At 44.0% G+C, this 26,675-nt stretch overlaps 1 protein-coding gene across 1 annotated transcript in view; it reads right to left on the bottom strand.

Moving 5' to 3' along the window:
• LOC138854203 (probable glutamate receptor) overlaps positions 1 to 26,675 on the bottom strand; it is a 278,593-nt gene that overhangs the window by 7,637 nt on the left and 244,281 nt on the right. Inside the window, exon 13 of the mRNA XM_070096001.1 lies at positions 1,399 to 1,513. Within this exon, the coding sequence (XP_069952102.1) occupies positions 1,399 to 1,513 (115 nt within the window). The remainder of the gene's footprint in view (positions 1 to 1,398; positions 1,514 to 26,675) is intronic.

Below are 26,675 nucleotides of genomic sequence, written 5' to 3'. Positions count from 1 at the left end.
AGGCATTTTCGTATCTTGAATGAACATGGGGACGAAAGAAACAGATAAGTCGAATTTTTATCATACTTAAAATATAGAACAGTCAACAGAACGCTAACTCGCACTGTCAACAGATGAACCAATGATATTTGTAGGACAAATAACGTTGTCAACAGAAATAAACAATAAACTCAGTTTTACCATATTGTTAGAATATACATCAACCATTGTGACTGAGAGAGCATCAACCTGAACTCTGTGTAAAACATTCTGTACTGTCAGAAGATCAAACAGTTTTGTTTTGGTAAATATTTTCCATTACTATCAACAGATATAACAACACTACTCTCAGCATAACAATAATCACTACTATAAACAGGTAACAACATGTAAGATTAATGTCAGCTAATACTGTTGGGTGAGAACCAGTACTATCAGCAAATAAAAAGCAATATATAAGCCAAACACCAACCAAGGCTATTAACAGAACACCAACCAAAGCTATTACAGAACACAAAGACTATCAACAGAGCACCAACTTTACTGACTTTACTGATTCACGAAATCGTAATGACACGATTGAAAACAAACCATACCATAGGCGGGGATAAAACCCGGTAATGCGTCGGTCTTGAGTTTGATGACTGATCGCGGGTTCTATCCCCGCCCGTGGTATGGTTTGACTTTACTATCAGGACCACAACCAGTACTTTCAGAAGTCCTTTCAGCACAATTAGTAGCAGTTCACTTCTTTTCATCAGAGAATTAATTAATAGTGTCAGCATAAAACTAATCAATATTATCAACATTTTTCATTCCCATGAACTGACAGTTACTAAGAGTAATAAATTTACTAGTACTCTCAAAGGAACACTGTTCGTTAATATCTGCAGATTCAGTACTACACTACTATATACTGAGAACCAACCATGTTATCAAGAGAACAATTAGTAATATCAGCAAAATAACACGTGCTATTATGAGAAAAATAAATATTATAGACAGATAACCTATAAACACCATCAGTAGAACATCAACTAAACACCAAAGCTTTAATTAATTCTATCAGCAGAATAGAAACAATTTCTCTCATTACACATCCAATTATTACCGGTATTACAGTTATTTCATCCAGTAGAAAAAAAAAACCTGCTCGCTCAACAAAAAATCAAGGAACACTATTAGCAGAACTACATAATACTAACAGAATTTCAATCGGTAAAATTAACAGAAAGCAAATATTATTTATTACCTGTAAAATACCTAGCTGGAAATACTCGTAATGTTCCTCTCAGAACAACTGCTATTAGGTATAAGGAGACCACTTCCAAACACAAAGAGGAGAGTACCAACTAGGTATATCAGCAGAACAACCATTACTAGTGACAGAACTACCACTACCAGAAACATAAAACAAACCTGCATTATCTCCAGAGGTTTTGGACCATGCTGTTGCCTGACGACTTCGCACAAGATCTTCGAATATTTCTTTTTCATCATTGGAAGAATGCCGAAATCCTTAAGACGAGTTAATCTGTGAATATTAGAGTATCTTGAAAACATATACGTAAGCTTTTAGATATAAAATCTTAAAAACGTAGAGAATACGTTGTTAGAGAAAACTTTAAATATAACCTGGAAATATAGTTCTTGCAAACAAACAGCACATTGGAGTTGATAAATATATAAAAGCAGTAAAAGGAAACCGAATTATCATTATGATTAACCTGCTCAACATTAGCTTATTATTTAGGAGTGTTATGAAGCGAGTGGTTGTTATAAATTGATGTGATTATATATATATATATATATATATATATATATATATATATATATATATATATATATATATATATATATATATATATATATATGCAATAAGATCACATTAAACAGGTGATTTCAGAATATGCAAAACAACCACTGTGTAAGAATAGAGAAATTCCAAGCGCTTATATATATATATATATATATATATATAAATATATATATATATATATATATATATATATATAAATATATGTGTGTGTGTGTGTGTGTGTGTGTGTGTGTGTGCGTGTCCTTATATTTGTCTATTTGTGGTTGAAGGGTTGGAGTGACACCTCGTGGCCCCACCTCATCGCTGATCCACTCTCTCCCTGGTCCATGAGCTTTATTGTATATCTTCTTAAAACTGTGTGTGGATCCTGCTTCCTCTACATCACTGTCCAGACTGTTCCACATCCTGACAACTCTATGGCTATAGAAATACTTCCTAACATCCCTATGACTCATCTGAGCCTTTAAAGTCCAGTTGTGATCCATTGCTGCTGTGTCTCAATTCTGAAACATGCTGTCATTTTCTACCTTTTCAGAACCTCTCAGTATTTTATATATCGTTATCATGTCTCCCCTATCTCTCCCATTCTCAGATCAATTTCTCTTAACATCTCCTTGTAGGACATATATCTTAGCTTTGAAACTAATCTTGTTGCAAACCTTTGCACTTTCTCGAATTTTTGGACGTTCTTGACAAGGTGTGGGTTCCCTACTGGTGCTGCATATTCCTATATGGGCCAGACTTACACGATGTATAGTCTTGACCGGTTTCTTACTAAGATGTCGAAATGATATTCTTACGTTTGCCAGGCGCCCATATGCTGCAGCAGTTATTTGGTTCATATGCACCTCAACAGATGTGCTCGGTATTATATTCACCCCAAAATCCTTTTCCTTGAGTGAGGTTTGCAGTCTTTGGCCCCTTGGCCTATACTCTGTCTGTGGCCTTCTTTGATCTTTCCCAATTTTCATGTCTTTGTACTTGCTGTAAACTCCAGGAGTCCATTGTTAGACCAGGCGTGCAGTCTGTACAGATCCCTTTGTAGGTCTACCTGATCCTCGTCTACTTGAAGTCTCGGCATTAGCTTAACGTCGTGTGCAGTCGGGGCCACGTCTGAATCTATCCTTTCCGGTAGTTCATTCACATGTACCAGAAACACCACAGGCCCTAGGACTGACCGTTGTGGAACACCGCTCGTCACAGGCGCCCGCTCTGACACCTCGTCGCTTACCATCGCATGTTGTTTACTTGCTGAAAGGTATTCTCTGATCCATTGCAGTGTCATCCCTGTTATGCTTGCTTTTGCACTAATCTCTTGTGTGGAACTTTGTCGATAGCCTTCTTACAGTACAGACAAATACAGTCTACCCACTCCTCTCTAGGCTGCCTTCCGTCTGTTACCTTGTCGTAAAACTCCTCTTGGTTTGTGATGTAAAATTGACCTCTGAAACCATGCTGGTTATCGTGTATAACCTCTTTTTTTTCTAGACGCTCCACCAGTCTCTCCCTCAAGAGCTTCTCCATGATTTTGCTTACTATACATGTAAGTGATACTGGTCTGCAGTTTAATGTTATTTACATGTCTCCTTAATAATATATAATAATAATAATAATGATATCTTTATTTACTACAAGTACATGTACAAGGTATACAGTCCTAGCTGACAACAATGACATACTACTATATAGAAAGCCTCTTGTTATGCTCCGCATGTCGGGCAAATTAGGTCAGTGTCCCAGGATGCGAGCCACACCAGTCGACTAACACCCAGGTACCATTTTACTGATGGGGAACATAGACAACAGGTGGAAAGAAACACGCCCAATGTTTCTACTCTGGCTGGGAATCGAACCCAGGCCCTCGCCGTGTGTAGCGAGAGCATTAGCCACCAGGCCACCAGAGCCCCTTAAAGATAGGCACTATATTTGCTGTCTCCACACCTCAGATAGTTGTTCTGTTTCCATAGTGTTGAAGACTATTGTTAGTGGCACACACAGCACCTCTGCTCCCTTTCTTAGGATCTACGGAGAGATGTTATTCAGTTCCACCATCTTTGAGGTATCTAGTTCACTGAGCAGCCTCTTTACTTCGTCCTCGGTTGTGTGCAGTGTATCCACCACCTGTTGAAATACTCTGCCATTCCGGTTTATTGCAGTCCAGTCTGTATCCACTGAAAATACATCCTTAAATCTCGTGTTTAGCTCTTTACATTCTTCTTTGTCGTTTCTTGTGATCTCTTAGCCTGATTAGCTAGTTCTTGACTGTTGTTTTCCTCTTGATGTGGCTGTTCAGCAGCTTTGACTTTCTATGCTATGTCACTCTCTTATTGCCGCTGGGCCTCCTTCCTTATCCATGCATATTCATTCTTGGTTCTTCTGCTAATCTCCTTATTTTTTCTGAGTCCTTTGGCTTCCTTACTTTTTACCATTCTCTAGCACACTTAGTTTTGGCCTTTTTGCACCTTTGGATGAATCAAGTGCTCGTTCTTATCTTCCCATTGATTCTGTTGTCTTAGGTATGAATACCTCCCCCGCCTCTTTACATTTCATGGTCATGTATTCCGTCATTTCATTCACTGTCTTTCCCACCAGTTCTCTCTTCCGCTGTATCTCTTGCAGGAAATTCCTCATACCTTTTCAGTTTAGCTTCTCTCATCCTACTTGTGCTGCTTCCGTATTTATTCTTAAAGCTAAAGATCACGTGATAACTAGTTCCGAAGGACCTTTCATATGTGATGTACCCAGTGTCTTAACTACTCAAGGTGAATATGAGGTCCAGCCTTGCTGGTTCATCCTCTCCTCTCTCTCTGGTAGTGTTCCTAACATGTTGATGCATGAGGTTTCCAAGTACCACTTCCATCATTTTGGCCCTCCAGATGCCTGGTTCCCCATGTGGCTCCTGTTTTCCCAGTCAATCTCCTTGTGAGTGAAATCACCAACAACTAATAATTTTGCCTCGATGTGGGCTCTTCTGGCATCCTCAGCTAGTGTCTGAACCATTGATCTTTTGCTCTCATTGTACTCCTCTTATTCAGTAGTAGGTTGTACATCACTGCAATCACCACCTTGGGACCCCCAGTCTAAAGTGTTCTTACTATGTAGTCTCTTGCTTCCCCTCTAACCACTCCATCCCAGTCCTCAAAACTCCACTGACTTTTGATGAGTTCAACTCCTCCTTCCCCTCTGTTCCCTCTGTCTCTCCTCGTGATCTGATATCCAGTTGGAAAGATCACATCAGTTATAATTCCTATCAGCTTAGTTTCTGTGAGTGCTATGATGTCTGGGGATGCCTCCATGATTCTTTCTTGCCACTCCTTTCACTTATTCATTATTCCATCATCGTTAGTGTATCACATTTTCAACTTTTTTTTTAAGATTGTATTCTAAAGATTTGTTGGGGTTCATGAAGTGGGAAACCTGGAATGACATTATGGGATGCTGCTGTGTAGGTGGAGTTTGTGAGTGTAGAGTTTGGTTTGATTTGGGATAAACTGTTTGGTTGTGGTGTTCTGTGGGTGGTTTCTTGAGTGGGTGTGTTTGCTGGTCCTCCTGATTCTGGATACTCCTGTCTGTCTCTTGCCTTTTCTCTCTTGCTCCTTGCAACTTTGAATCCTCTCTCCTTGTTTCTGTCATTCTACATGCATTCAGTCGAGGAACACCTGATTGTATTTCGTTTCCTTTAGCCATGGTTTCTGTTGAAGGATCCTGTTTAGCACTGTTTCTATGATGAAAACTAATTTGACTGGTCGATTTTCTTCCCTTGAGTATGCAACGATTCTCTGAAAATTTATCGGCTCATGTCCTCTCCTGTTTGTAATGATATTTTCAATATCCTTTCCTCTCACTGTTGACTTTCTTCATGTTGTGCCCCCTGTATATACCACCTTTTCATATAATTTTATATTGCCGATGTTTTCATCAATTGCTAACAAGAAAATATTATTTTTTTTATTTTTTTTATTAACACACTGACCGATTCCCACCAAGGCAGGGTGGCCCAAAAAAAGAAAAACTTTCACCATCATTCACTCCATCACTGTCTTGCCAGAAGGGTGCTTTACACTACAGTTTTTAATCTGCAGGCACTGTACTTCCCATCTCCAGGACTCAAGTTCGGCCTGCCGGTTTCTCTGAATCCCTTCATAAATGTTACTTTGCTCACACTCCAACAGCACGTCAAGTATTAAAAACCATTTGTCTCCATTCACTCCTATCAAACACGCTCACACACGCCTGCTGTAAGTCCAAGCCCCTCGCACACAAAACCTCATTTACCCCCTCCCTCCAACCTTTCCTAGGCCGACCCCTTCCCCGCCTTCCTTCCACTACAGACTGATACACTCTTGAAGTCACTCTGTTTCGCTCCATTCTCTCTACATGTCCGAACCACCTCAACAACCCTTCCTCAGCCCTCTGGACAACAGTTTTGGTAATCCCGCACCTCCTCCTAACTTCCAAAATTCGAATTTTCTGCATTATATTCACACCACACATTGCCCTCAGACATGACATCTCCACTGCCTCCAGCCTTCTCCTCGCTGCAACATTCATCACCCATGCTTCACACCCATATAAGAGCTTCCAAGGACAAAGTTCTTTGTCTCCACAGACTCCTAAGTGCACCACTCACCCTTTTCCCCTCATCAATTCTATGAGTCACCTCATCTTTCATAGACCCATCCGCTGACACGTCCACTCCCAAATATCTGAATACATTCACTTCCTCCATACTCTCTCCCTCCAATCTGATATCCAATCTTTCATCACCTAATCTTTTTCTTATCCTCATAATCTTACTCTTTCCTGTATTCACTTTTAATTTTCTTCTTTTGCATACCCTACCAAATTCATCCACCAACCTCTGCAACTTCTCTTCAGAATCTTCCAAGAGCACAGTGTCATCAGCAAAAAGCAACTGTGACAACTCCCACTTTATGTGTGATTCTTTATCTTTTAACTCCACGCCTCTTGCCAAGACCCTTCCTCGCATTTACTTCTCTTACAACCCCATCTATAAATATATTAAACAACCACAGTGACATCACACATCCTTGTCTAAGGCCTACTTTTACTGGGAAATAATCTCCCTCTTTCCTACATACTCTAACTTGAGCCTATCAGTTATCATTCCTCTCAGCTTGGTTTCTGTGAGTGCTATGATGCCTGTGGATGCCTCCATGATTCTTTCGTGCCACTCCTTTCACTTATTCATTATTCCATCATCGTTGGTGTATCATATTTTCAACTTTTTTTTTAAGATTGTATTCTAATGATTGTTGGGGTTCATGAAGTGGGAGACCTGGCATGACATTATGGGATGCTGCTGTGTAGGTGGAGTTTGTGAGTGTAGAGTTTGGTTTGATTTGGGATAAACTGTTTGGTTGTGGTGTTCTGTGGGTGGTTTCTTGAGTGGGTGTGTTTGCTGGTCCTCCTGATTCTGGATACTCCTGCCTGGATGTGTTTGCTGGTCCTCCTGATTCTGGATACTTCTGCCTGTCTCTTGCCTTTTCTCTCTTGCTCCTTGCAACTTTGTATCCTCTCTCCTTGTTTATGTCATTCTACATGCATTCAGTCGAGGAACACCTGATTGAATTTCGTTTCCTTTAGCCATGGTTTCTGTTGAAGGATCCTGTTTAGCACTGTTTCTATGATGAAAACTAATTTGACTGGTCGATTTTCTTCCCTTGAGTATGCAACGATTCTCTGAAAATTTATCGGCTCATGTCCTCTCATGTTTGTAATGATATTATCAATATCCTTTCCTCTCCCTGTTGACTTTCTTCATGTTGTGCCCCCTGTATATATCGCCTTTTCATATAATTTTATATTGCCGATGTATTCATCAATTGTTAACAGTAAAATATCTTGCTTGATGTTATTATTTAACTTCTTATATTACCCTGTGAATGTAGGTAGGATAAAACAATTATACCTCTCACTGCGCTGCCAGCACAATGTGGCTGCCAGCACTTGTTAACTACCAGCCAGCTCGTTAGGTAGTATTGTGTGAGGCCCTGTCCCTGGAGTAGCTGTGACTACTCAAGTGATCACACCTAATATCGGAGCTGCAGCCTTTAGCCAACCCTCTCTCGCTATCTGCTTCTCGTTTGAGAAGCATCTCTCTCTCTCTCTCTCTCTCTCTCTCTCTCTCTCTCTCTCTCTCTCTCTCTCTCTCTCTCTCTCTCTCTCTCTCTATCTATCTATCTATCTATCTATCTATCTATCTATCTCCGGTTGTTCGTGATTTAGACTGTTTTTGGTATAGCATGCCTTTGTTGGGGAGCCGAAACATATTGCTTGTAACAATGTGTGGCTGTTCACAGACCACTGTTTAAACTTTGTGATATTTGATGTTTTGCAGAAGTTGTGTCGTGGAGATACACTGTTCAACTCTGGTTTCAAGTTAAACTTCAGACTTACATTTATTTTGGCATCTTTGCACTGCCAGAGTCAGGGATTTGGTAATGCTGAACACAGTTTCAGTATTAAGGGAGTTTTATGCCTTTTATGGAGGATCTGCCGATGGTCCCCAGATGGGGTCATTATTTTTTTTTCCTTGTTCCTCGTCTGAAGCTGTGCTGTTATCTGCTGCTTCGTACATTATTACTGTTTGGCAAATAGTTCATCATATTGTTCAAGAAAGCTGTCTGATTGCCTTGTTGGTTAAAATGTTTGATTATTTGGGGACATTCTATCTGTCACTGCTGAAGTTAAAGCCGAATCGAGTCTTACAGACACAACGAGCATTTTCAGCACATACATTTTCACATACACTTGAGTATATCTCATCATAGCTAAGTACCAGACGATACTTAAAAGTCATACATTTATTGAATGTTCCCTCAGCTCTATACGATTATATTTACAATTTAAATATAAGTTAAATGTATACCAAGTTATATTCCAAGAGATGTGTAGGAGCTTATCTCCTTAATGTGAGAAACATATCAACTTTGTTTATCACCACCTAGTCAGCTTTATAATTAAAAATCTCAAATTTTATTTATTTGGTTCATATTCATCCAGTTTCCCAAAGCACTATTGAAATTTCTCTAAATTTTAATGGATAACTGGACTAGAATATTCTTTGACAATCTGTTACAAAACCAGAAACAGGCTAGGTGCTAGAAGGGAATCAATAAGTTGACCTAGTATTTATTCTCTGGAGATGTCTATACTCTATAGATATTGCATTTTATAACACTTCGTATGTCCTTCCTTCAGCCTCCTGAAACTCATGGATAAAAAATGACCTCTCCCTCGCCTCTTCCCATTGCTTTTTTCCTCCGCATCTCTGGGTCTAATTGAAGGATCACGACCACTGCTTCCCTTATTATTTCCTGTATCTCTCGGTGACCTGACAGTGCTGTTGCAGGTAACCATCACCATTCCTTCCTACAGTTACCTCACTTATCATTGTCCCTTTACCCAGTGGTATGCCAGTTTCTCTTGTCGACATTTCCTGACCCTCTTTAAGGCCTGATAGGGCCTTTACCTAGGTCTTATCCTCTTTACTGCAGTCTCTCACTGAATACTGGTGTACCTACTACTCATTACAAGTGCCATCTGTTCCTTGTTTCTAATATCCTGCTTCAGCTTTCTCAGTTCATCTTCTAGTCTCTGTATCCTGGCCTCTGCAGTGTCGGCTTTCAGCTGCCCACTTCTTGCTCTTTACATTCATCTTCCCTTCCATTTTATTGATGAGCTCTTCTAGTTTCCTTATCCATTCTTGTTCCATCCTTCTCCTGAGCACTTCCACCTATTCTTTCATTCCAGGCCAATCTTCCTTAATTCCCCTGGCTTTTCGTCTCACTCTTTAATGTCCCATTTTCTATATATACTCTAGGGTTTGTGTATTTGTGTATTGAGTGTGTGTGTGTGTGTGTGTGTGTGTGTGTGTGTGTGTGTGTGTGTGTGTGTGTGTGTGTGTGTGTGTGTGTGTGTGTGTGTGCGTGTGTGTGTGTGTGTGCTGTATATGTGTATGAATGTGAATGTGTGTGTGTGTGTACTGTCCTATTTGTGGTTGCAGGGATGGAGTCACAACTCCTGGGTTAAGTCTTTCCCTGCTCCAAGAGCCTTATCAGTTCTTTTCTTAAAACTATGTATGGATCCTGCCTCCACTAATTCACTCTCCAGATTGTTCCACTTTCTGGCAACAAATACTTCCTGACATCCATATGACTCATCTGAGTTTTTAATTTCTATTTGTGTCTACTTGTTCCTGTGTTTTATCTCTGAAACATTCTGGGCCTGTCCACCTTGTAAATTCCTCATAGTATTTTATACGTCCTTATCATGTCCCCTTATCCCTCCTGTCTTCCAGTGTCGTCAGGTTGAGATCCCATAACCTCTCCTCATAGGACATTCACCTTAGGTCCGAGACTCTGATACCTCATCACGTACCATCACTTGTTGTTTCCTTCGTGTCAGATATCCCGAGATTCATTGCAGTAATTTCCCTATTCCTACCTGCTCCACTAGTTTTCGAACCAGGCTATTGTGTGGTACTCTGTCGAAAGCCTTCTTATAGTCCAAGAAGATGAAATCGACCCATCACTCTCTCGTGTCTTATATCTGTTACCTTGTTGCAAAACTCAAGTAGGTTTGTGACACAGGATTTCCCGTTCATGAAGCCGTGCTGATTGTCATGTATGAGCTAATTCCATGTTCACCCATCAGCATAAAATGGGTACCTGGGTGTTAGTCGGCATATTTGCCTGAAACACTCTGCATAACAAGCGGCTTTCTATATAGTAGTATGTCATTGATGTCACCTAGACCTGTATACCTTGTACTTGTACTTGTAGAAATAAAGATATTATTATTATTATGTGCTCCACCACCCTTTTGCTGGTAATCTTCTCCATGACTTTGCATATTATACATGGTAGTGACACTAGTTTGTAGTTTAATGCTGCCTGTTTCCTTTCTTAATAATTGGGACTATATTTGCTGTCTTCCACAACTCAGACAGTTGCCCAGTTTCTACAGATTTATTGCTGCTAGCGACACAGTTTCTTTGCTCCCTCTCTCAGGACACATGGAGAGATGCTGTCGGGTCCTAAGCCTTTTAGGTATCTAGTTAGCTTAGCAGTCTTTTAACCTCTTCCTCAGTTGTGTGTATTATGTCGAGCACTTGTTGGTGTACCCTGCCATGCCGAGTTGCGGGAAGTCTTTCTGTGTCCACTGAAAAAAACTCCCTAAATTTTTCGTTGAGTTCCTCGCATAATTCTTGGACATTTTTTTTTTTGTGATTTTCTCTCTTTCCTTCCTCAGCCTGACTACCTGGGCTGGGGCTTAACTCTTGGTTTCCTCTTGATGTGGCTGTTCAACAGCTTTGTGTCAGATTTAGCTTACGATGCTGTGTCATTCTCTTATTGTCGTTGGGCCTCCTTCCTTATTCAAGCACATTTACTTCTGCCTGCTTGCCTGTGTATTTATTATTTTTTTTTATTATCACACCGGCCGATTCCCACCAAGGCAGGGTGGCCCGAAAAAGAAAAACTTTCACCATCATTCACTCCATCACTGTCTTGCCAGAAGGGTGCTTTACACTACAGTTTTTAAACTGCAACATTAACACCCCTCCTTCAGAGTGCAGGCACTGTACTTCCCATCTCCAGGACTCAAGTCCGGCCTGCCGGTTTCCCTGAATCCCTTCATAAATGTTACTTTGCTCACACTCCAACAGCACGTCAAGTATTAAAAACCATTTGTCTCCATTCACTCCTATCAAACACGCTCACGCATGCCTGCTGGAAGTCCAAGCCCCTCGCACACAAAACCTCCTTTACCCCCTCCCTCCAACCCTTCCTAGGCCGACCCCTACCCCGCCTTCCTTCCACTACAGACTGATACACTCTTGAAGTCATTCTGTTTCGCTCCATTCTCTCTACATGTCCGAACCACCTCAACAACCCTTCCTCAGCCCTCTGGACAACAGTTTTGGTAATCCCGCACCTCCTCCTAACTTCCAAACTACGAATTCTCTGCATTATATTCACACCACACATTGCCCTCAGACATGACATCTCCACTGCCTCCAGCCTTCTCCTCGCTGCAACATTCATCACCCACGCTTCACACCCATATAAGAGCGTTGGTAAAACTATACTCTCATACATTCCCCTCTTTGCCTCCAAGGACAAAGTTCTTTGTCTCCACAGACTCCTAAGTGCACCACTCACTCTTTTTCCCTCATCAATTCTATGATTCACCTCATCTTTCATAGACCCATCCGCTGACACGTCCACTCCCAAATATCTGAATACGTTCACCTCCTCCATACTCTCTCCCTCCAATCTGATATTCAATCTTTCATCACCTAATCTTTTTGTTATCCTCATAACCTTACTCTTTCCTGTATTCACCTTTAATTTTCTTCTTTTGCACACCCTACCAAATTCATCCACCAATCTCTGCAACTTCTCTTCAGAATCTCCCAAGAGCACAGTGTCATCAGCAAAGAGCAGCTGTGACAACTCCCACTTTGTGTGTGATTCTTTATCTTTTAACTCCACGCCTCTTGCCAAGACCCTCGCATTTACTTCTCTTACAACCCCATCTATAAATATATTAAACAACCACGGTGACATCACACATCCTTGTCTAAGGCCTACTTTTACTGGGAAAAAATTTCCCTCTTTCCTACATACTCTAACTTGAGCCTCACTATCCTCGTAAAAACTCTTCACTGCTTTCAGTAACCTACCTCCTACACCATACACTTGCAACATCTGCCACATTGCCCCCCTATCCACCCTGTCATACGCCTTTTCCAAATCCATAAATGCCACAAAGACCTCTTTAGCCTTATCTAAATACTGTTCACTTATATGTTTCACTGTAAACACCTGGTCCACACACCCCCTACCTTTCCTAAAGCCTCCTTGTTCATCTGCTATCCTATTCTCCGTCTTACTCTTAATTCTTTCAATTATAACTCTACCATACACTTTACCAGGTACACTCAACAGACTTATCCCCCTATAATTTTTGCACTCTCTTTTTTCCCCTTTGCCTTTATACAAAGGAACTATGCATGCTCTCTGCCAATCCCTAGGTACCTTACCCTCTTCCATACATTTATTAAACAATTGCACCAACCACTCCAAAACTATATCCCCACCTGCTTTTAACATTTCTATCTTTATCCCATCAATCCCGGCTGCCTTACCCCCTTTCATTTTACCTACTGCCTCACGAACTTCCCCCACACTCACAACTGGCTCTTCCTCACTCCTACAAGATGTTATTCCTCCTTGCCCTATACACGAAATCACAGCTTCCCTATCTTCATCAACATTTAACAATTCCTCAAAATATTCCTTCCATCTTCCCAATACCTCTAACTCTCCATTTAATAACTCTCCTCTCCTATTTTTAACTGACAAATCCATTTGTTCTCTAGGCTTTCTTAACTTGTTAATCTCACTCCAAAACTTTTTCTTATTTTCAACAAAATTTGTTGATAACATCTCACCCACTCTCTCATTTGCTCTCTTTTTACATTGCTTCACCACTCTCTTAACCTCTCTCTTTTTCTCCATATACTCTTCCCTCCTTGCATCACTTCTACTTTGTAAAAACTTCTCATATGCTAACTTTTTCTCCCTTACTACTCTCTTTACATCATCATTCCACCAATCGCTCCTCTTCCCTCCTGCACCCACTTTCCTGTAACCACAAACTTCTGCTGAACACTCTAACACTACATTTTTAAACCTACCCCATACCTCTTCGACCCCATTGCCTATGCTCTCATTAGCCCATCTATCCTCCAATAGCTGTTTATATCTTACCCTAACTGCCTCCTCTTTTAGTTTATAAACCTTCACCTCTCTCTTCCCTGATGCTTCTATTCTCCTTGTATCCCATCTACCTTTTACTCTCAGTGTAGCTACAACTAGAAAGTGATCTGATATATCTGTGGCCCCTCTATAAACATGTACATCCTGAAGTCTACTCAACAGTCTGTTGAGTATGTGTGTGTGTGTGTGTGTATGTGTGTGTGTATGTGTGTGTGTGTGTGTGTGTGTGTGTGTGTGTGTGTGTGTGTGTGTGTGTGTGTGTGTGTGTGTGTGTGTGTGTGTGTGTGTGTTTGTGTGTGTGTGTATGTGTGTGTGTGTGTGTGTGTACGTGTGTGTGTGCATGTGTGTGTGTGTGTGTGTGTGTGTGTGTGTGCGTGTGTATGTGTGTGTACGTACGTACTCTCCTAATTGTGGTTGCAGGGGTCGAGTCATAGATCCTGGCCCCGTCTCTTCACTGGTCGCCACTAGGTCCACTCTCTGCTCTATGAGCATTATTACACATTTTCTTAGAGCAATGTATGGTTTCTGCCTTCACTACCTGACTATCCAGACAATGCTACTTCCTGACAACACTATGACTGAAAAAATACCTCCTTACATCCCTGTGACTCATTTGAGTTTTCAACTTCCAATTGTGACCTCTTGTTTCTGTGTCCCATCTCTGGAACATCTTGTCTTTGTCCACCTTGTCCATTCCTCGCAGTATTTGATATGTCGTTTTCATGTCTCCAGTCATCCTTCTGTCTTCAGTGTCATCAGGCCGATTTCCCTTAACCTTTCTTCATAGGACAATCCCCTTAGGTCTGGAACTAGTCTTGTTGCAAACCTTTGCACTTTCTCTAATTTCTTGGCGTATTTGACCAGGTGTGGATTCCAAACCGGTGCTGCATAATCCAGTACGGGCCTGACGTATATGGTGTACAGTCTTGAACGATTCCTTACCGAGTTAACAGGGCTCTATTCTTAGGTTTGCCAGACTCCTGTATGCAGCCGTTATCTGACTGGTGTGCACTTCAGGGGAAGTACTCGGTATTATGCTCACCTCAAGATATTTTTCCTTAAGTGAGGTTTGTAGTCTTAGGCCACCTAGACTATACTGTGTCTGCAGTCTTCTTTGCCCTTCCCCGATCTTCATGACTTTACTACATTTGGCGGGGTTAAATTCGAGGAGCCAGTTACTGGACCAAGCTTATAGCCTGTCCAAGTCTCTTTGAAGTCCTGTCTGATCTTCGACCGATTTAATTCTCCTCACTTCATCTGCAAACAGGGACACTTCTGAGTCTGTCCCTCCATTTTGTCGTTCACATTTACCAAAGACAGCACAGGTCCTGGGACTGACCGATGAGGAACCCCGCTCGTCACAGGCGCCCACTCTGACACCTCGTCACGTACCATGACTCGTTGTTGCCCTCCTGTCAGATATTCTCTGATCCATTGCAGTGCCTTTCCTGTTATGCGTGCTTGATCCTCTAGCCTTTGCATTACCCTCTTTTGAGGAACTATGTTGAAGACCTTCTTGCAGTCTAAGAAAATGCAGTCTATCCACCCATCTCTCTCATGTCATACTTCTGTTACCTTCTCATAAAACTCCAGTAGGTTTGTGACACAGGATTTTCCTTCCCTGAAACCTTGCTGGTTGTCGTTTATAAGCATGTGTCTTTCTAAGTGCTCCACCACCCTCCGCCTGATCTTCTCCATGACTTTGCATACTATACACGTCAGTGACACAGGTCTGTAGTTTAATGCCTCGTGTCTGTCTCCTTTCTTAAAAATTGGGATTACGTTTGATATTTTCTATAGCTCAAGTAGTTGCCCAGTTTCAATGGATGTGTTGAAGATTTTTGTTGGTGGCACACACAGCATCTCTGCTCCCTCTCTAAGGACCCACAGAGAGATGTTGTCTGGTCCCACCGCCTTTAAGGTATCAAGTTTACACAGCAGCTTCTTCACCTCCTCCTCGGTTGTGTGCATTTTCTCAACCAGCAATTGGTGCACCTCCCTATTCTGAATACTTGAGTCCTTCCTGTCTCCACTGTAAATACTTCTTTAAATCACATGGTAAGCTCCTCACATACCTCTTGGTCGTTTCTTGTGAGCATCCCTTCTTATCTGTGCATATTCGTTTCTGGCTCTTTGGCTAATCTCTCTATTTTCCTGGATCTTTTGTCTTCCGTACTTTTTCCATTCTCTTGAGCACTAAATTTTTGCCTCCCTACAAATTTGGGTGAACGAAGGACTCGTTCTGTTCTTCCCATTATTTCTCCTCTGACTCCTAGCATTTTGTTGTCACTCAGTCCATCATTTCTTTTACTGGTTTTCCTGTGTAGTACCCCCCTTTTATAGCTTGGTTTTTCCTGTCCTATTCCTACTACCCTCTCCACTTGTAGCTCAACTATGTAATCAAAGCACAGAACCACATGATCACTAGCTCCAAAGGGCCGTTCGTAAGTGATATACTCGATATCCGAATTACTCAAGGTGAATACTAGGTCCAGTCCTGCTGGGTAATCCTCACCTCTCTCTCTGGTAGTGTACCTAACATGTTGATGCATAAGGTTTTTTCAGTATCACATCCCTCATTTTGGTTTTCTATGTCTCGGGACCCCCATGTGGCTCCAGGTTTTCCCAGTCAATCTCGTTGTGATTGAAATCACCCATAACTAGTAACTTTGCTCAACCCATATGAGCTCTTCTGGCCACCTCGTCTAGTCTGTCTACCAATGCTCTGTTGCTCTTACCGTATTCTTCTCTTGGCCTCCTACAGTTCTGTGGCGGGTTGTACATTACTGCAATTACAACCTAATGGCCATCAGACTGGATTGTTCCTGCTATGTAGTACCTTTCGCCCATTCCATCCATTACTTTCATTTCCTTAAATCTCCACTGGTTTTAATGAGCAGTGCAACTCCTCCTACCCCCCCTACCCTGGTGTGTGTGTACTCACCTAATTGTACTCACCTAATTGTGGTTGTTGAGGTCGAGACTCAGCTCCTGGCCCCTCCTCTTCACTGATCGCTACTGGGTCCTCTCTCTCTCTGCTTCCTGAGCTTTGTCATACCTCTTCTTAAAACTATGTATGTTTCCTGCCTCCACTACTTCACTTGCTAGGCTATTCCACTTGCTGACAACTCTATGACTGAAGAAATACTTCCTAACGTCCCTGTGACTCGTCTGAGTCTTCAGCTTCCAGTTGTGACCCCTTGTCCCTGTGTCCCCTCTCTGGAACATCCTATCTCTGTCCACCTTGTCTATTCCCCGCAGTATCTTGTATGTCGTTATCATGTCTCCCCTGACCTTTCTGTCCTCCAGTGTCGTCAGTCCGATTTCCCTTAACCTTTCCTCGTACGACATTCCCTTGAGCTCTGGGACTAGCCTTGTTGCAAACCTTTGTACTTTCTCTAACTTCCAGACGTGCTTGACCAGGTGTGGGTTCCAGACTGGTGCTGTATACTCCAGTATGGGCCTAACATACACAGTGTACAGTGTCTTGAGCGATTCCTTACTAAGGTATCGGAACGCTATTCTCAGGTTTGCCAGGCGCCCGTATGCTGCAGCGGTTATTTGGTTGATGTGTGCCTCCGGTGATGTGCTCGGTGTTATGGTCACCCCAAGGTCTTTCTCCCTGAGTGAGGTCTGTAGTCTTTGTCCACCTAGCCTATATTCTGTCTGCGGTCTTCTTTGCCCCTCCCCAATCTTCATGACTCTGCATTTGGCTGGATTGAATTCGAGAAGCCAGTTACTGGACCACATGTCCAGCCTGTCCAGGTCTCTTTGCAGTCCTGCCTCATCCTCGTCCGATTTAATTCTTCTCATCAACTTCACGTCATCTGCGAACAGGGACACTTCAGAGTCTATTCCTTCCATCATGTCGTTCACATATAACAAAAATAGCACTGGTCCTAGAACTGACCCCTGTGGGACCCCGCTCGTAACAGGCGCCCACTGTGATACCTCTTCACGTACCATGACTCGTTGCTGCCTCCCTGTCAGGTATTCCTTTATCCATTGCAGTGCCCTCCCTTTTACATGCGCCTGATCCTCCAGCTTCTGCACTAATCTCTTGTGGGGAACTGTGTCAAAGGCCTTCCTGCAGTCTAGGAAAACGCAATCTACCCACCCCTCTCTCTCGTGTCTTACTTCTGTTACCTTGTCATAAAACTCCAGGAGGTTTGTGATACAAGATTTGCCTTCCATGAACCCATGCTGGTTTTCATTTATAATCTTGTTCCTTTCCAGGTGTTCGACCACTCTCCTCCTGATAATTTTCTCCATGACTTTGCACACAATACATGTCAGAGAGACAGGTTTGTAGTTAGTGCCTCGTTTCTGTTTCCTTTCTTAAATATGGGGACTACATTAGCTGTCTTCCATTTCTCAGGTAGTTGCCCAGTTTCAAGGGATGTGTTGAAGATTGTGGTTAGAGGCACGCACAGCATCTCTGCTCCTTCTCTAAGGACCCATGGGGAGATGTTGTCTGGTCCCATCGCTTTTGAGGTGTCAAGGTCACTTAAGAGCTTCTTCACCTCCTCCTCAGTTGTTCGTATGTCATCCAACACTTGTTGGTATATTCCCTCTTGATGTTCCCTTCTGTGCTGTCTTCCCACAGCCCTTCCTGTCTCTACTGTAAAAACTTCCTTAAATCTCCTGTTCAGCTCCTCACATACCTCCTGATCATTTCTTATGAGTTCTCCACCTTCTTTCCTTAATCTGATCACCTGGTCTTTGACTGTTGTCTTCCTCCTGATTTGGCTATACAACAGTTTCGGGTCAGTCTTGATTCTCGATGCTATGTCATTTTCATACTGTCGCTGGGCCTCCCTCCTTACCTGTGCGTACTCATTCCTGGCTCTGCGACTGATCTCCCTATTTTTGTGTGTTCTCTGCCTTCTGTACTTTTTCCATTCTCTATTGCACTTTGTTTTTGCCTCCTTACACCGTCGGGCAAACCAGGGGCTCGTTCTGGTCTTCCCGTTGTTACTGTTGCCCTTGTGTGTGTGTGTGTGTGTGTGTGTGTACTCACCTATATGTGGTTGCAGGGGTCGAGTCATAGCTCCTAGCCCTGCCTCTTCACTGGTCGATACTAATTCATTCTCTCCCTGCTCCATGATATTTGTCATACCTCTTCTTTAAGCTATTTATGGAACTTGCTCCCACTACTTCAGTCTCCAGATTATTCCAGTTCCTGACAACTCTAAGACTAAAGAAATACTTCCTAACATCCCTATGACTCATCTGGGTTTTCAGTTTCCAATTGTGTCCCCTTGTTTCTGTATCCCATCTCTGAAACATTCGATCCTTGTCCACCTTGTCAATGCCTCTTAGTATTTTATACGTTGTTATCATGTCTCCTCTATCCCTCCTATCCTCTAGTGTCATCAGGTTGAGTTCCCTTAACCTCTCCTCATAAGACATACCCCTCAGTTCCGGGACTAATCGTTTTGCAAATTTTCGCACTTTCTTCAATTTTGTGACGTGTTTGACTAAGTGAGGGTTCCATACTGGTGCTGCATATTCCAGTATAGGCCTTACGTACACTGCGTACAATGTCGTGAATGACTCCTTACTCAGATGTCTAAATGCCAATCTCAGGTTTGCCAATCTCCCATATGCTGCAGCAGTTATTTGATTGATATGTGCCTCAGGGGGCATGTTCGTTATGATGCTTACCCCAAGATCCTTTTCTTTAACTGACGTTTGCAGCTGTTGGTTTCCTAACCTGTACTCCGTCTGCGGTCTTCTGTGTCCTTCCCCAATTTTCATGACCTTACACTTTCTGGGGTTAAACTCCAGGAGCCATTTGTCGGACCATACTTGTAGTTTGTCCAGATCTCCTTGTATTCTTGTATTCTCCACTTGTATTCTCCTCATCAGTTTCACATCATCAGCGAACAGTGAATCTATTCCTTCCACCATGTCATTCACGTATACAAGAAACAGCACCAGTCCTAGGACTGAACCTTGTGGAACCCCACTCGACACATTCGCCCACTCCGACACTTCATCACGTACCAACACACGTTGTTTCCTTCCTGTCAGGTATTCCCTGATCCATTGCAGTACTTTCCCCGTTGTTCCTGCCTGCTCCTCTATATTTTGCACCAGTCTCCTGTGTGGTACTGTGTCAAAAGCCTTCTTGCAATCTAAAAAGATGCAATCTACCCATCCCTCTCTCTCCTGTCTTACTTCTGTTACCTTATCGTAGAACTCAAGTAAATTTGTGACACAGGATTTCCCATCTCTGAAGCCGTGCTGACTGTCATGTATGAGCCCAATCTTTTCAATGTGTTCCACTACTTTTCTCCTGATAATCTTTTTCCATGACTTTACATGCTATACAAGTCAGTTACACTGGTCTGTAGTTTAATGCTGCCTGTCTGTCCCCTTTCTTAAAAAATTGGAACTACATGTGCTCTCTTCCACGCCTCAGGCAACTGCCCTGTTTCGATAGATATACTGAAGATTGCTGCTAATGGCACACAGAGATCCTCTGCTCCCTCTCTCAGCATCCATGGAGATATGTTATCTGGGCCCACCGCCTTTGAGGTATCGAGTTCGTCTAGCAGTTTCTTCACCTCTACCTTGGTTATGTGTATTGTGTCCAGCGCCTGCTGGTGTACCCTACCTCCACAGTTTGCGGGAAGCTTTCCTGACTCTATTGTGAATACTTCTCTAAATCTTTTTAGTTCATCACATACTTCTTGGTCACTCTTCGTGAGCTCCCCTCCTTCTTTCCTCAGTCTGATTATCTGGTCCTTGACTGTTGTTTTTCTCCTAATGTGACTGTATAACAACTTTGGTTCAGATTTGGCTTTTGAAGCTATGTCGTTCTCGTATTGCCTCTGGGCCTCTCTCCTTATCCTTGCATATTCGTTTCTGGTTCTTCTGCTCAGCTCCTTGTTTTCTTGAGTCCTTTGCCTTCTATACCTTTTCCATGCTCTAGCACACTTGGCTTTGGCCTCTTTACACCTCCAATTAAACCATGGGCTCACTCTGGTCTTACCATTTTTTCTGTTGCCCTTTGGTATGAACCTTTCCTCTGCCTCCCTGCACTTAGTGGTTACTATTTCCATCATTTCATTTACTGTCTTTCCATCTAGTTCTCTTTCCCACTGCACTTCATGCAGGAAACTTCTCATTCCTATGTAGTCCCCTTTTTTGAAGTTTGGTTTCTCTCTTTGTTCTCGTACTGCTGCATTCTCCACTGTTAACTCAACAAGATATTCAAAACTCAGGACATCATGATCACTAGCGCCAAGGGGTCTTTCGTGGGTGATATCCCTTATGTCTGAACTATTAAAGGTGAATATGAGATCCAGCCTTGCTGCAACATCCTCTCCTCTCTCTCTGGTTGTATTCCTAACATGTTGATGCATGAAGTTCTCCATTACAGTCTCCAACATCTTAGCCCTCCATGTTTCTGGTCCCCCATGTGGCTCTAGGTTTTCCCAGTCAATCTCTTTATGATTGAAATCCCCCATAATAAGCAATTTTGTCCTACCCATATGAGCCCTCCTGGCCACTTCAGCTAGTGTATCCACCATTGCCGTATTGCACACATCATACTCTTCTCTTGTTCTCCTGCTGTTAAGTGGTGGGTTATACATCACTGCTATCATCACCTTTGGACCACCAGTCTGAAGTGTTCCTACAATGAAGTCGTCTGTATCCCTTCTTTTCATTCCTCCCATCACCTCAAAACTCCACTGTTTTTTTATGAGCAATGCTACTCCTCCCCCTCCTCTGTTCTGTCTTTCCTCATAATCTGATATCTAGGTGGAAAAATTGCATCTGTTATCATCCCTGTAAGTTTTGTCTCTGTTAGTGCTATGATGTCAGGTGATGCATCAGTGATGCGTTCTTGCCACTCTTCACTCTTGTTATTCCATCTGCATTGGTGTACCATACCTTTAGCGTCCTTTCCATTACTGTATTTTGGGAGATGGAAGAGGAAGGTGCAGGCTGGGAGGGTGGGAGGCTGGGCACAATATTATGGGAGGCTGCTGTGATTGTGGAATTAGTGCTTTGGGGGATAGTGGCTATGGAGTGAGGTTCGTTTCTGTTTACTGTGTTTGGTTGATATATGGTGGCAGGGGTTGAGAGGTTTCTGTAAGCATTTGTGTTTGATGTTTCCCCAAAGTCTGAGTTTTCCTGTCTGTCGTTGCCTGTCCTATCTCTCTTTCCTTCCACTGGTTCTGTCTTGCTCTCACTTTCAGTTGTTCCCTTTCCTTTCGTGTTCTGTCTCGACTGAGGAACACTTTTTGATAATCTGGAGAGTCCATTAACAGTGGTTTCTGTTGTAGTAAACTGTTCCTTACCACATCTGTCTTGAATGTCAATCTGATTGGTCGATTTTTTTCCCTCAAATACTCCCCAAGTCTGTGAAAATTTTCTACCTGTTATTGCAATGATGTTCTTAATCTCTGTTTTCTCCCAATGCTTTCTTTCATCATAGGTCTGCCCTTCAGCCACCTGAAGCCTATGAATAATTATTGACCTCTCCCTCTCCTCTTCCCATTTCTTTTCCCTCTGTATCTCTGGATCTGATTTAAGCATCTCCTTTGATGTTTCCCTAATCATCTCCCAGAAACCATGATGACCTGAAATTACTGCTGCAAAAGACTGCTTAGATCCATCCCCTCCTTCAGTATCCCTCGCTGCCCGTTGATGTTCCCATTTCAGTCATCTTGCTCCGTTTGGACCTCATCTTTAGATCCTTCTTCAGCACATCCATTTCTTCCTCCAATCTCTGTATCTTTGCCTCAGCTACTACAGCTCGTGATTCCCACTTCTTGCTCTCTGCAGATATTTGCTCTAACATGTTACTGCAAAGCTCGTTTAATCTTTTCTCCCATTGTTGTTCCATTTTGTTCTTGAGCCGTTCTACCCATTCTTCCTTTTCCGACCAGCCATCATCGGTTCCTTTGCCTTTACGTCCTGCGTTTTGAGAGCTCATTTTGTTTTTATCCTGTTGCGATGTTCTAGCTGCTTCAGCTTATTGTAAAAATGTGTGTGTGTGGTCACTCTCCCTGAACCGTGAGCTTTATCATACCTATGCTTAAAGCTATGTATGGATCCTGCCTCCACTACATCGTGTGTGTGTGTGTGTGTGTGTGTGTATGTGTGTGTGTGTGTGTGTGTGTGTGTGTGTGTGTGTGTGTGTGTGTGTGTGTACGTGTGTGTATGTATATGTGTTTGTATATGTGTATGTGTGTATGTGGGTGTGTGTGTGTGTGTGTGTGTGTGTGTATGTGTGTGTATGTATATGTGTTTGTATATGTGTATGTGTGTATGTGGGTGTGTGTGTGTGTGTGTGTGTGTGTGTATATGTGTGTGTGTGTGTGTGTGTGTGTATGTGTGTGTGTCTGTGTATGTGTATGTGTGTGTGTATGTGTGTGCATGGGTGTGTAAGTGTGTGTGCGCGTGTGCGTGTGCGTGCGCACGCTTTTTTTCTTTTGAAGATTATAAATTTTTTTCACAATCAATTCCTTATTAATATACACTAATATATACTATATAATATTTACTGTGTACACTTGTGTGTGTGTTTACTAGCTTGTTGTTCTTTGAAAAAGAGGGAGGGAGGGGTCACGTTAACACTATTGTTATTGTTCTTGGTTCACCGGTACTCTCCTGGCCCGGATCTTTGTTGTTCTTGGTTCACCGGTACTCTCCCGGCCCGGATCTTTGTTGTTCTTGGTTCACCGGTACTCTCCTGGCCCGGACCTTTGTTGTTCTTGGTTCACCGGTACTGTCTTGGCCCAGATCTTTGTTGTTCTTGGTTCACCGGTACTCTCCCGACCCGGATCTTTGTTGTGCTTGGTTCACCGGTACTCTCCCGGCCCGGATCTTTGTTGTTCTTGGTTCACCGGTACTCTCCCGGCCCGGACCTTTGTTGTTCTTGGTTCACCGGTACTCTCCCGGCCCGGACCTTTGTTGTTCTTGGATCACCGGTACTCTCCCGACCCGGATCTTTGTTGTTCTTGGTTTACCGGTACTCTCTTGGCCCGGACCTTTGTTGTTCTTGGTTCACCGGTACTCTCCCGACCCGGATCTTTGTTGTTCTTGGTTCACCGGTACTCTCCTGGCCCGGATCTTTGTTGTTCTTGGTTCACCGCTACTCTCCTGGCCCGGATCTTTGTTGTTCTTGGTTCACCGGTACTCTCCCGACCCGGATCTTTGTTGTTCTTGGTTCACCGGCACTCTCCCGACCCGGATCTTTGTTGTTCTTGGTTCACCGCTACTCTCCTGGCCCGGACCTTTGTTGTTCTTGGTTCACCGGTACTCTCCCGACCCGGAACTTTGTTGTACTTGGTTCACCGGTACTCTCCCGACCTGGATCTTTGTTGTTCTTGGTTCACCGGTACTCTCCCGACCCGGATCTTTGTTGTTCGTGGTTCACCGGCACTCTCCCGACCCGGATCTTTGTTGTTCTTGGTTCACCGGTACTCTCCTGGCCCGGACCTTTGTTGTTCTTGGTTCACCGGTACTCTCCCGACCCGGATCTTTGTTGTACTTGGTTCACCGGTACTCTCCCGACCTGGATCTTTGTTGTTCTTGGTTCACCGGTACTCTCCCGACCCGGATCTTTGTTGTTCTTGGTTCACCGGTACTCTCCTGGCCCGGATCTTTGTTGTTCTTGGTTCACCGGTACTCTCCTGGCCCGGATCTTTGTTGTTCTTGGTTCACCGGTACTCTCCCGACCCGGAACTTTGTTGTTCTTGGTTCACCGGTACTCTCCTGGCCCGGATCTTTGTTGTTCTTGGTTCACCGGTACTCTCCCGACCCGGAACTTTGTTGTTCTTGGTTCACCGGTACTCTCCTGGCCCGGATCTTTGTTGTTCTTGGTTCACTGGTACTCTCCTGGCCCGGATCTTTGTTGTTCTTGGTTCACCGGTACTCTCCTGGCCCGGACCTTTGTTGTTCTTGGTTCACCGGTACTCTCTTGGCCCGGAGCTTTGTTGTTCTTGGTTCACCGGTACTCTCCCGACCCGGAACTTTGTTGTTCTTGGTTCAACGGTACTCTCCTGGCCCGGATCTTTGTTGTTCTTGGTTCACCGGTACTCTCCCGGCCCGGATCTTTGTTTTTCTTGGTTCACCGGTACTCTCCCGGCCCGGATCTTTGTTGTTCTTGGTTCACCGGTACTCTCCCGGCCCGGACCTTTGTTTTTCTTTTTTCACTGGTACTCTCCCGGCCCGGACCTTTGTTGTTCTTGGTTCACCGGTACTCTCCCGGCCCGGACCTTTGTTGTTCTTGGATCACCGGTACTCTCCCGACCCGGATCTTTGTTGTTCTTGGTTCACCGGTACTCTCCTGGACCGGATCTTTGCTGTTCTTGGTTCACCGGTACTCTCCCGACCCGGACCTTTGTTGTTCTTGGTTCACCGGTACTCTCCCGACCCGGACCTTTGTTGTTCTTGGTTCACCGGTACTCTCCCGACCCGGAGCTTTGTTGTTCTTGGTTCACCGGTACTCTCCCGACCCGGACCTTTGTTGTTCTTGGTTCACCGGTACTCTCCCGACCCGGATCTTTGTTGTTCTTGGTTCACCGGTACTCTCCCGACCGGGATCTTTGTTGTTCTTGGTTCACCGGTACTCTCCCGACCCGGATCTTTGTTGTTCTTGGTTCACCGGTACTCTCCCGACCCGGAGCTTTGTTGTTCTTGGTTCACCGGTACTCTCCCGACCCGGAGCTTTGTTGTTCTTGGTTCACCGGTACTCTCCCGACCCGGATCTTTGTTGTTCTTGGTTCACCGGTACTCTCCCGACCCGGACCTTTGTTGTTCTTGGTTCACCGGTACTCTCCCGACCCGGAGCTTTGTTGTTCTTGGTTCACCGGTACTCTCCCGATCCGGACCTTTGTTGTTCTTGGTTCACCGGTACTCTCCCGACCCGGACCTTTGTTGTTCTTGGTTCACCGGTACTCTCCCGACCCGGAGCTTTGTTGTTCTTGGTTCACCGGTACTCTCCCGACCCGGATCTTTGTTGTTCTTGGTTCACCGGTACTCTCCCGACCCGGAGCTTTGTTGTTCTTGGTTCACCGGTACTCTCCCGACCCGGACCTTTGTTGTTCTTGGTTCACCGGTACTCTCCCGACCCGGATCTTTGTTGTTCTTGGTTCACCGGTACTCTCCCGACCCGGATCTTTGTTGTTCTTGGTTCACCGGTACTCTCCCGGCCCGGACCTTTGTTTTTCTTTTTTCACCGGTACTCTCCCGGCCCGGACCTTTGTTGTTCTTGGTTCACCGGTACTCTCCCGGCCCGGACCTTTGTTGTTCTTGGATCACCGGTACTCTCCCGACCCGGATCTTTGTTGTTCTTGGTTCACCGGTACTCTCCTGGCCCGGATCTTTGCTGTTCTTGGTTCACCGGTACTCTCCCGACCCGGACCTTTGTTGTTCTTGGTTCACCGGTACTCTCCCGACCCGGACCTTTGTTGTTCTTGGTTCACCGGTACTCTCCCGACCCGGAGCTTTGTTGTTCTTGGTTCACCGGTACTCTCCCGACCCGGATCTTTGTTGTTCTTGGTTCACCGGTACTCTCCCGACCCGGATCTTTGTTGTTCTTGGTTCACCGGTACTCTCCCGACCCGGAGCTTTGTTGTTCTTGGTTCACCGGTACTCTCCCGACCCGGATCTTTGTTGTTCTTGGTTCACCGGTACTCTCCCGACCCGGACCTTTGTTGTTCTTGGTTCACCGGTACTCTCCCGACCCGGATCTTTGTTGTTCTTGGTTCACCGGTACTCTCCCGACCCGGAGCTTTGTTGTTCTTGGTTCACCGGTACTCTCCCGACCCGGATCTTTGTTGTTCTTGGTTCACCGGTACTCTCCCGACCCGGATCTTTGTTGTTCTTGGTTCACCGGTACTCTCCCGACCCGGACCTTTGTTGTTCTTGGTTCACCGGTACTCTCCCGACCCGGACCTTTGTTGTTCTTGGTTCACCGGTACTCTCCCGACCCGGATCTTTGTTGTTCTTGGTTCACCGGTACTCTCCCGACCCGGATCTTTGTTGTTCTTGGTTCACCGGTACTCTCCCGACCCGGATCTTTGCACACTAGGCTACGTTAC

This window comes from Cherax quadricarinatus, chromosome 52 (assembly GCF_038502225.1).
Source record: "Cherax quadricarinatus isolate ZL_2023a chromosome 52, ASM3850222v1, whole genome shotgun sequence".
NCBI classification, from domain to species: Eukaryota; Metazoa; Arthropoda; class Malacostraca; order Decapoda; family Parastacidae; genus Cherax; species Cherax quadricarinatus.
This window is presented reverse-complemented; position numbering and strand designations above follow the sequence as displayed.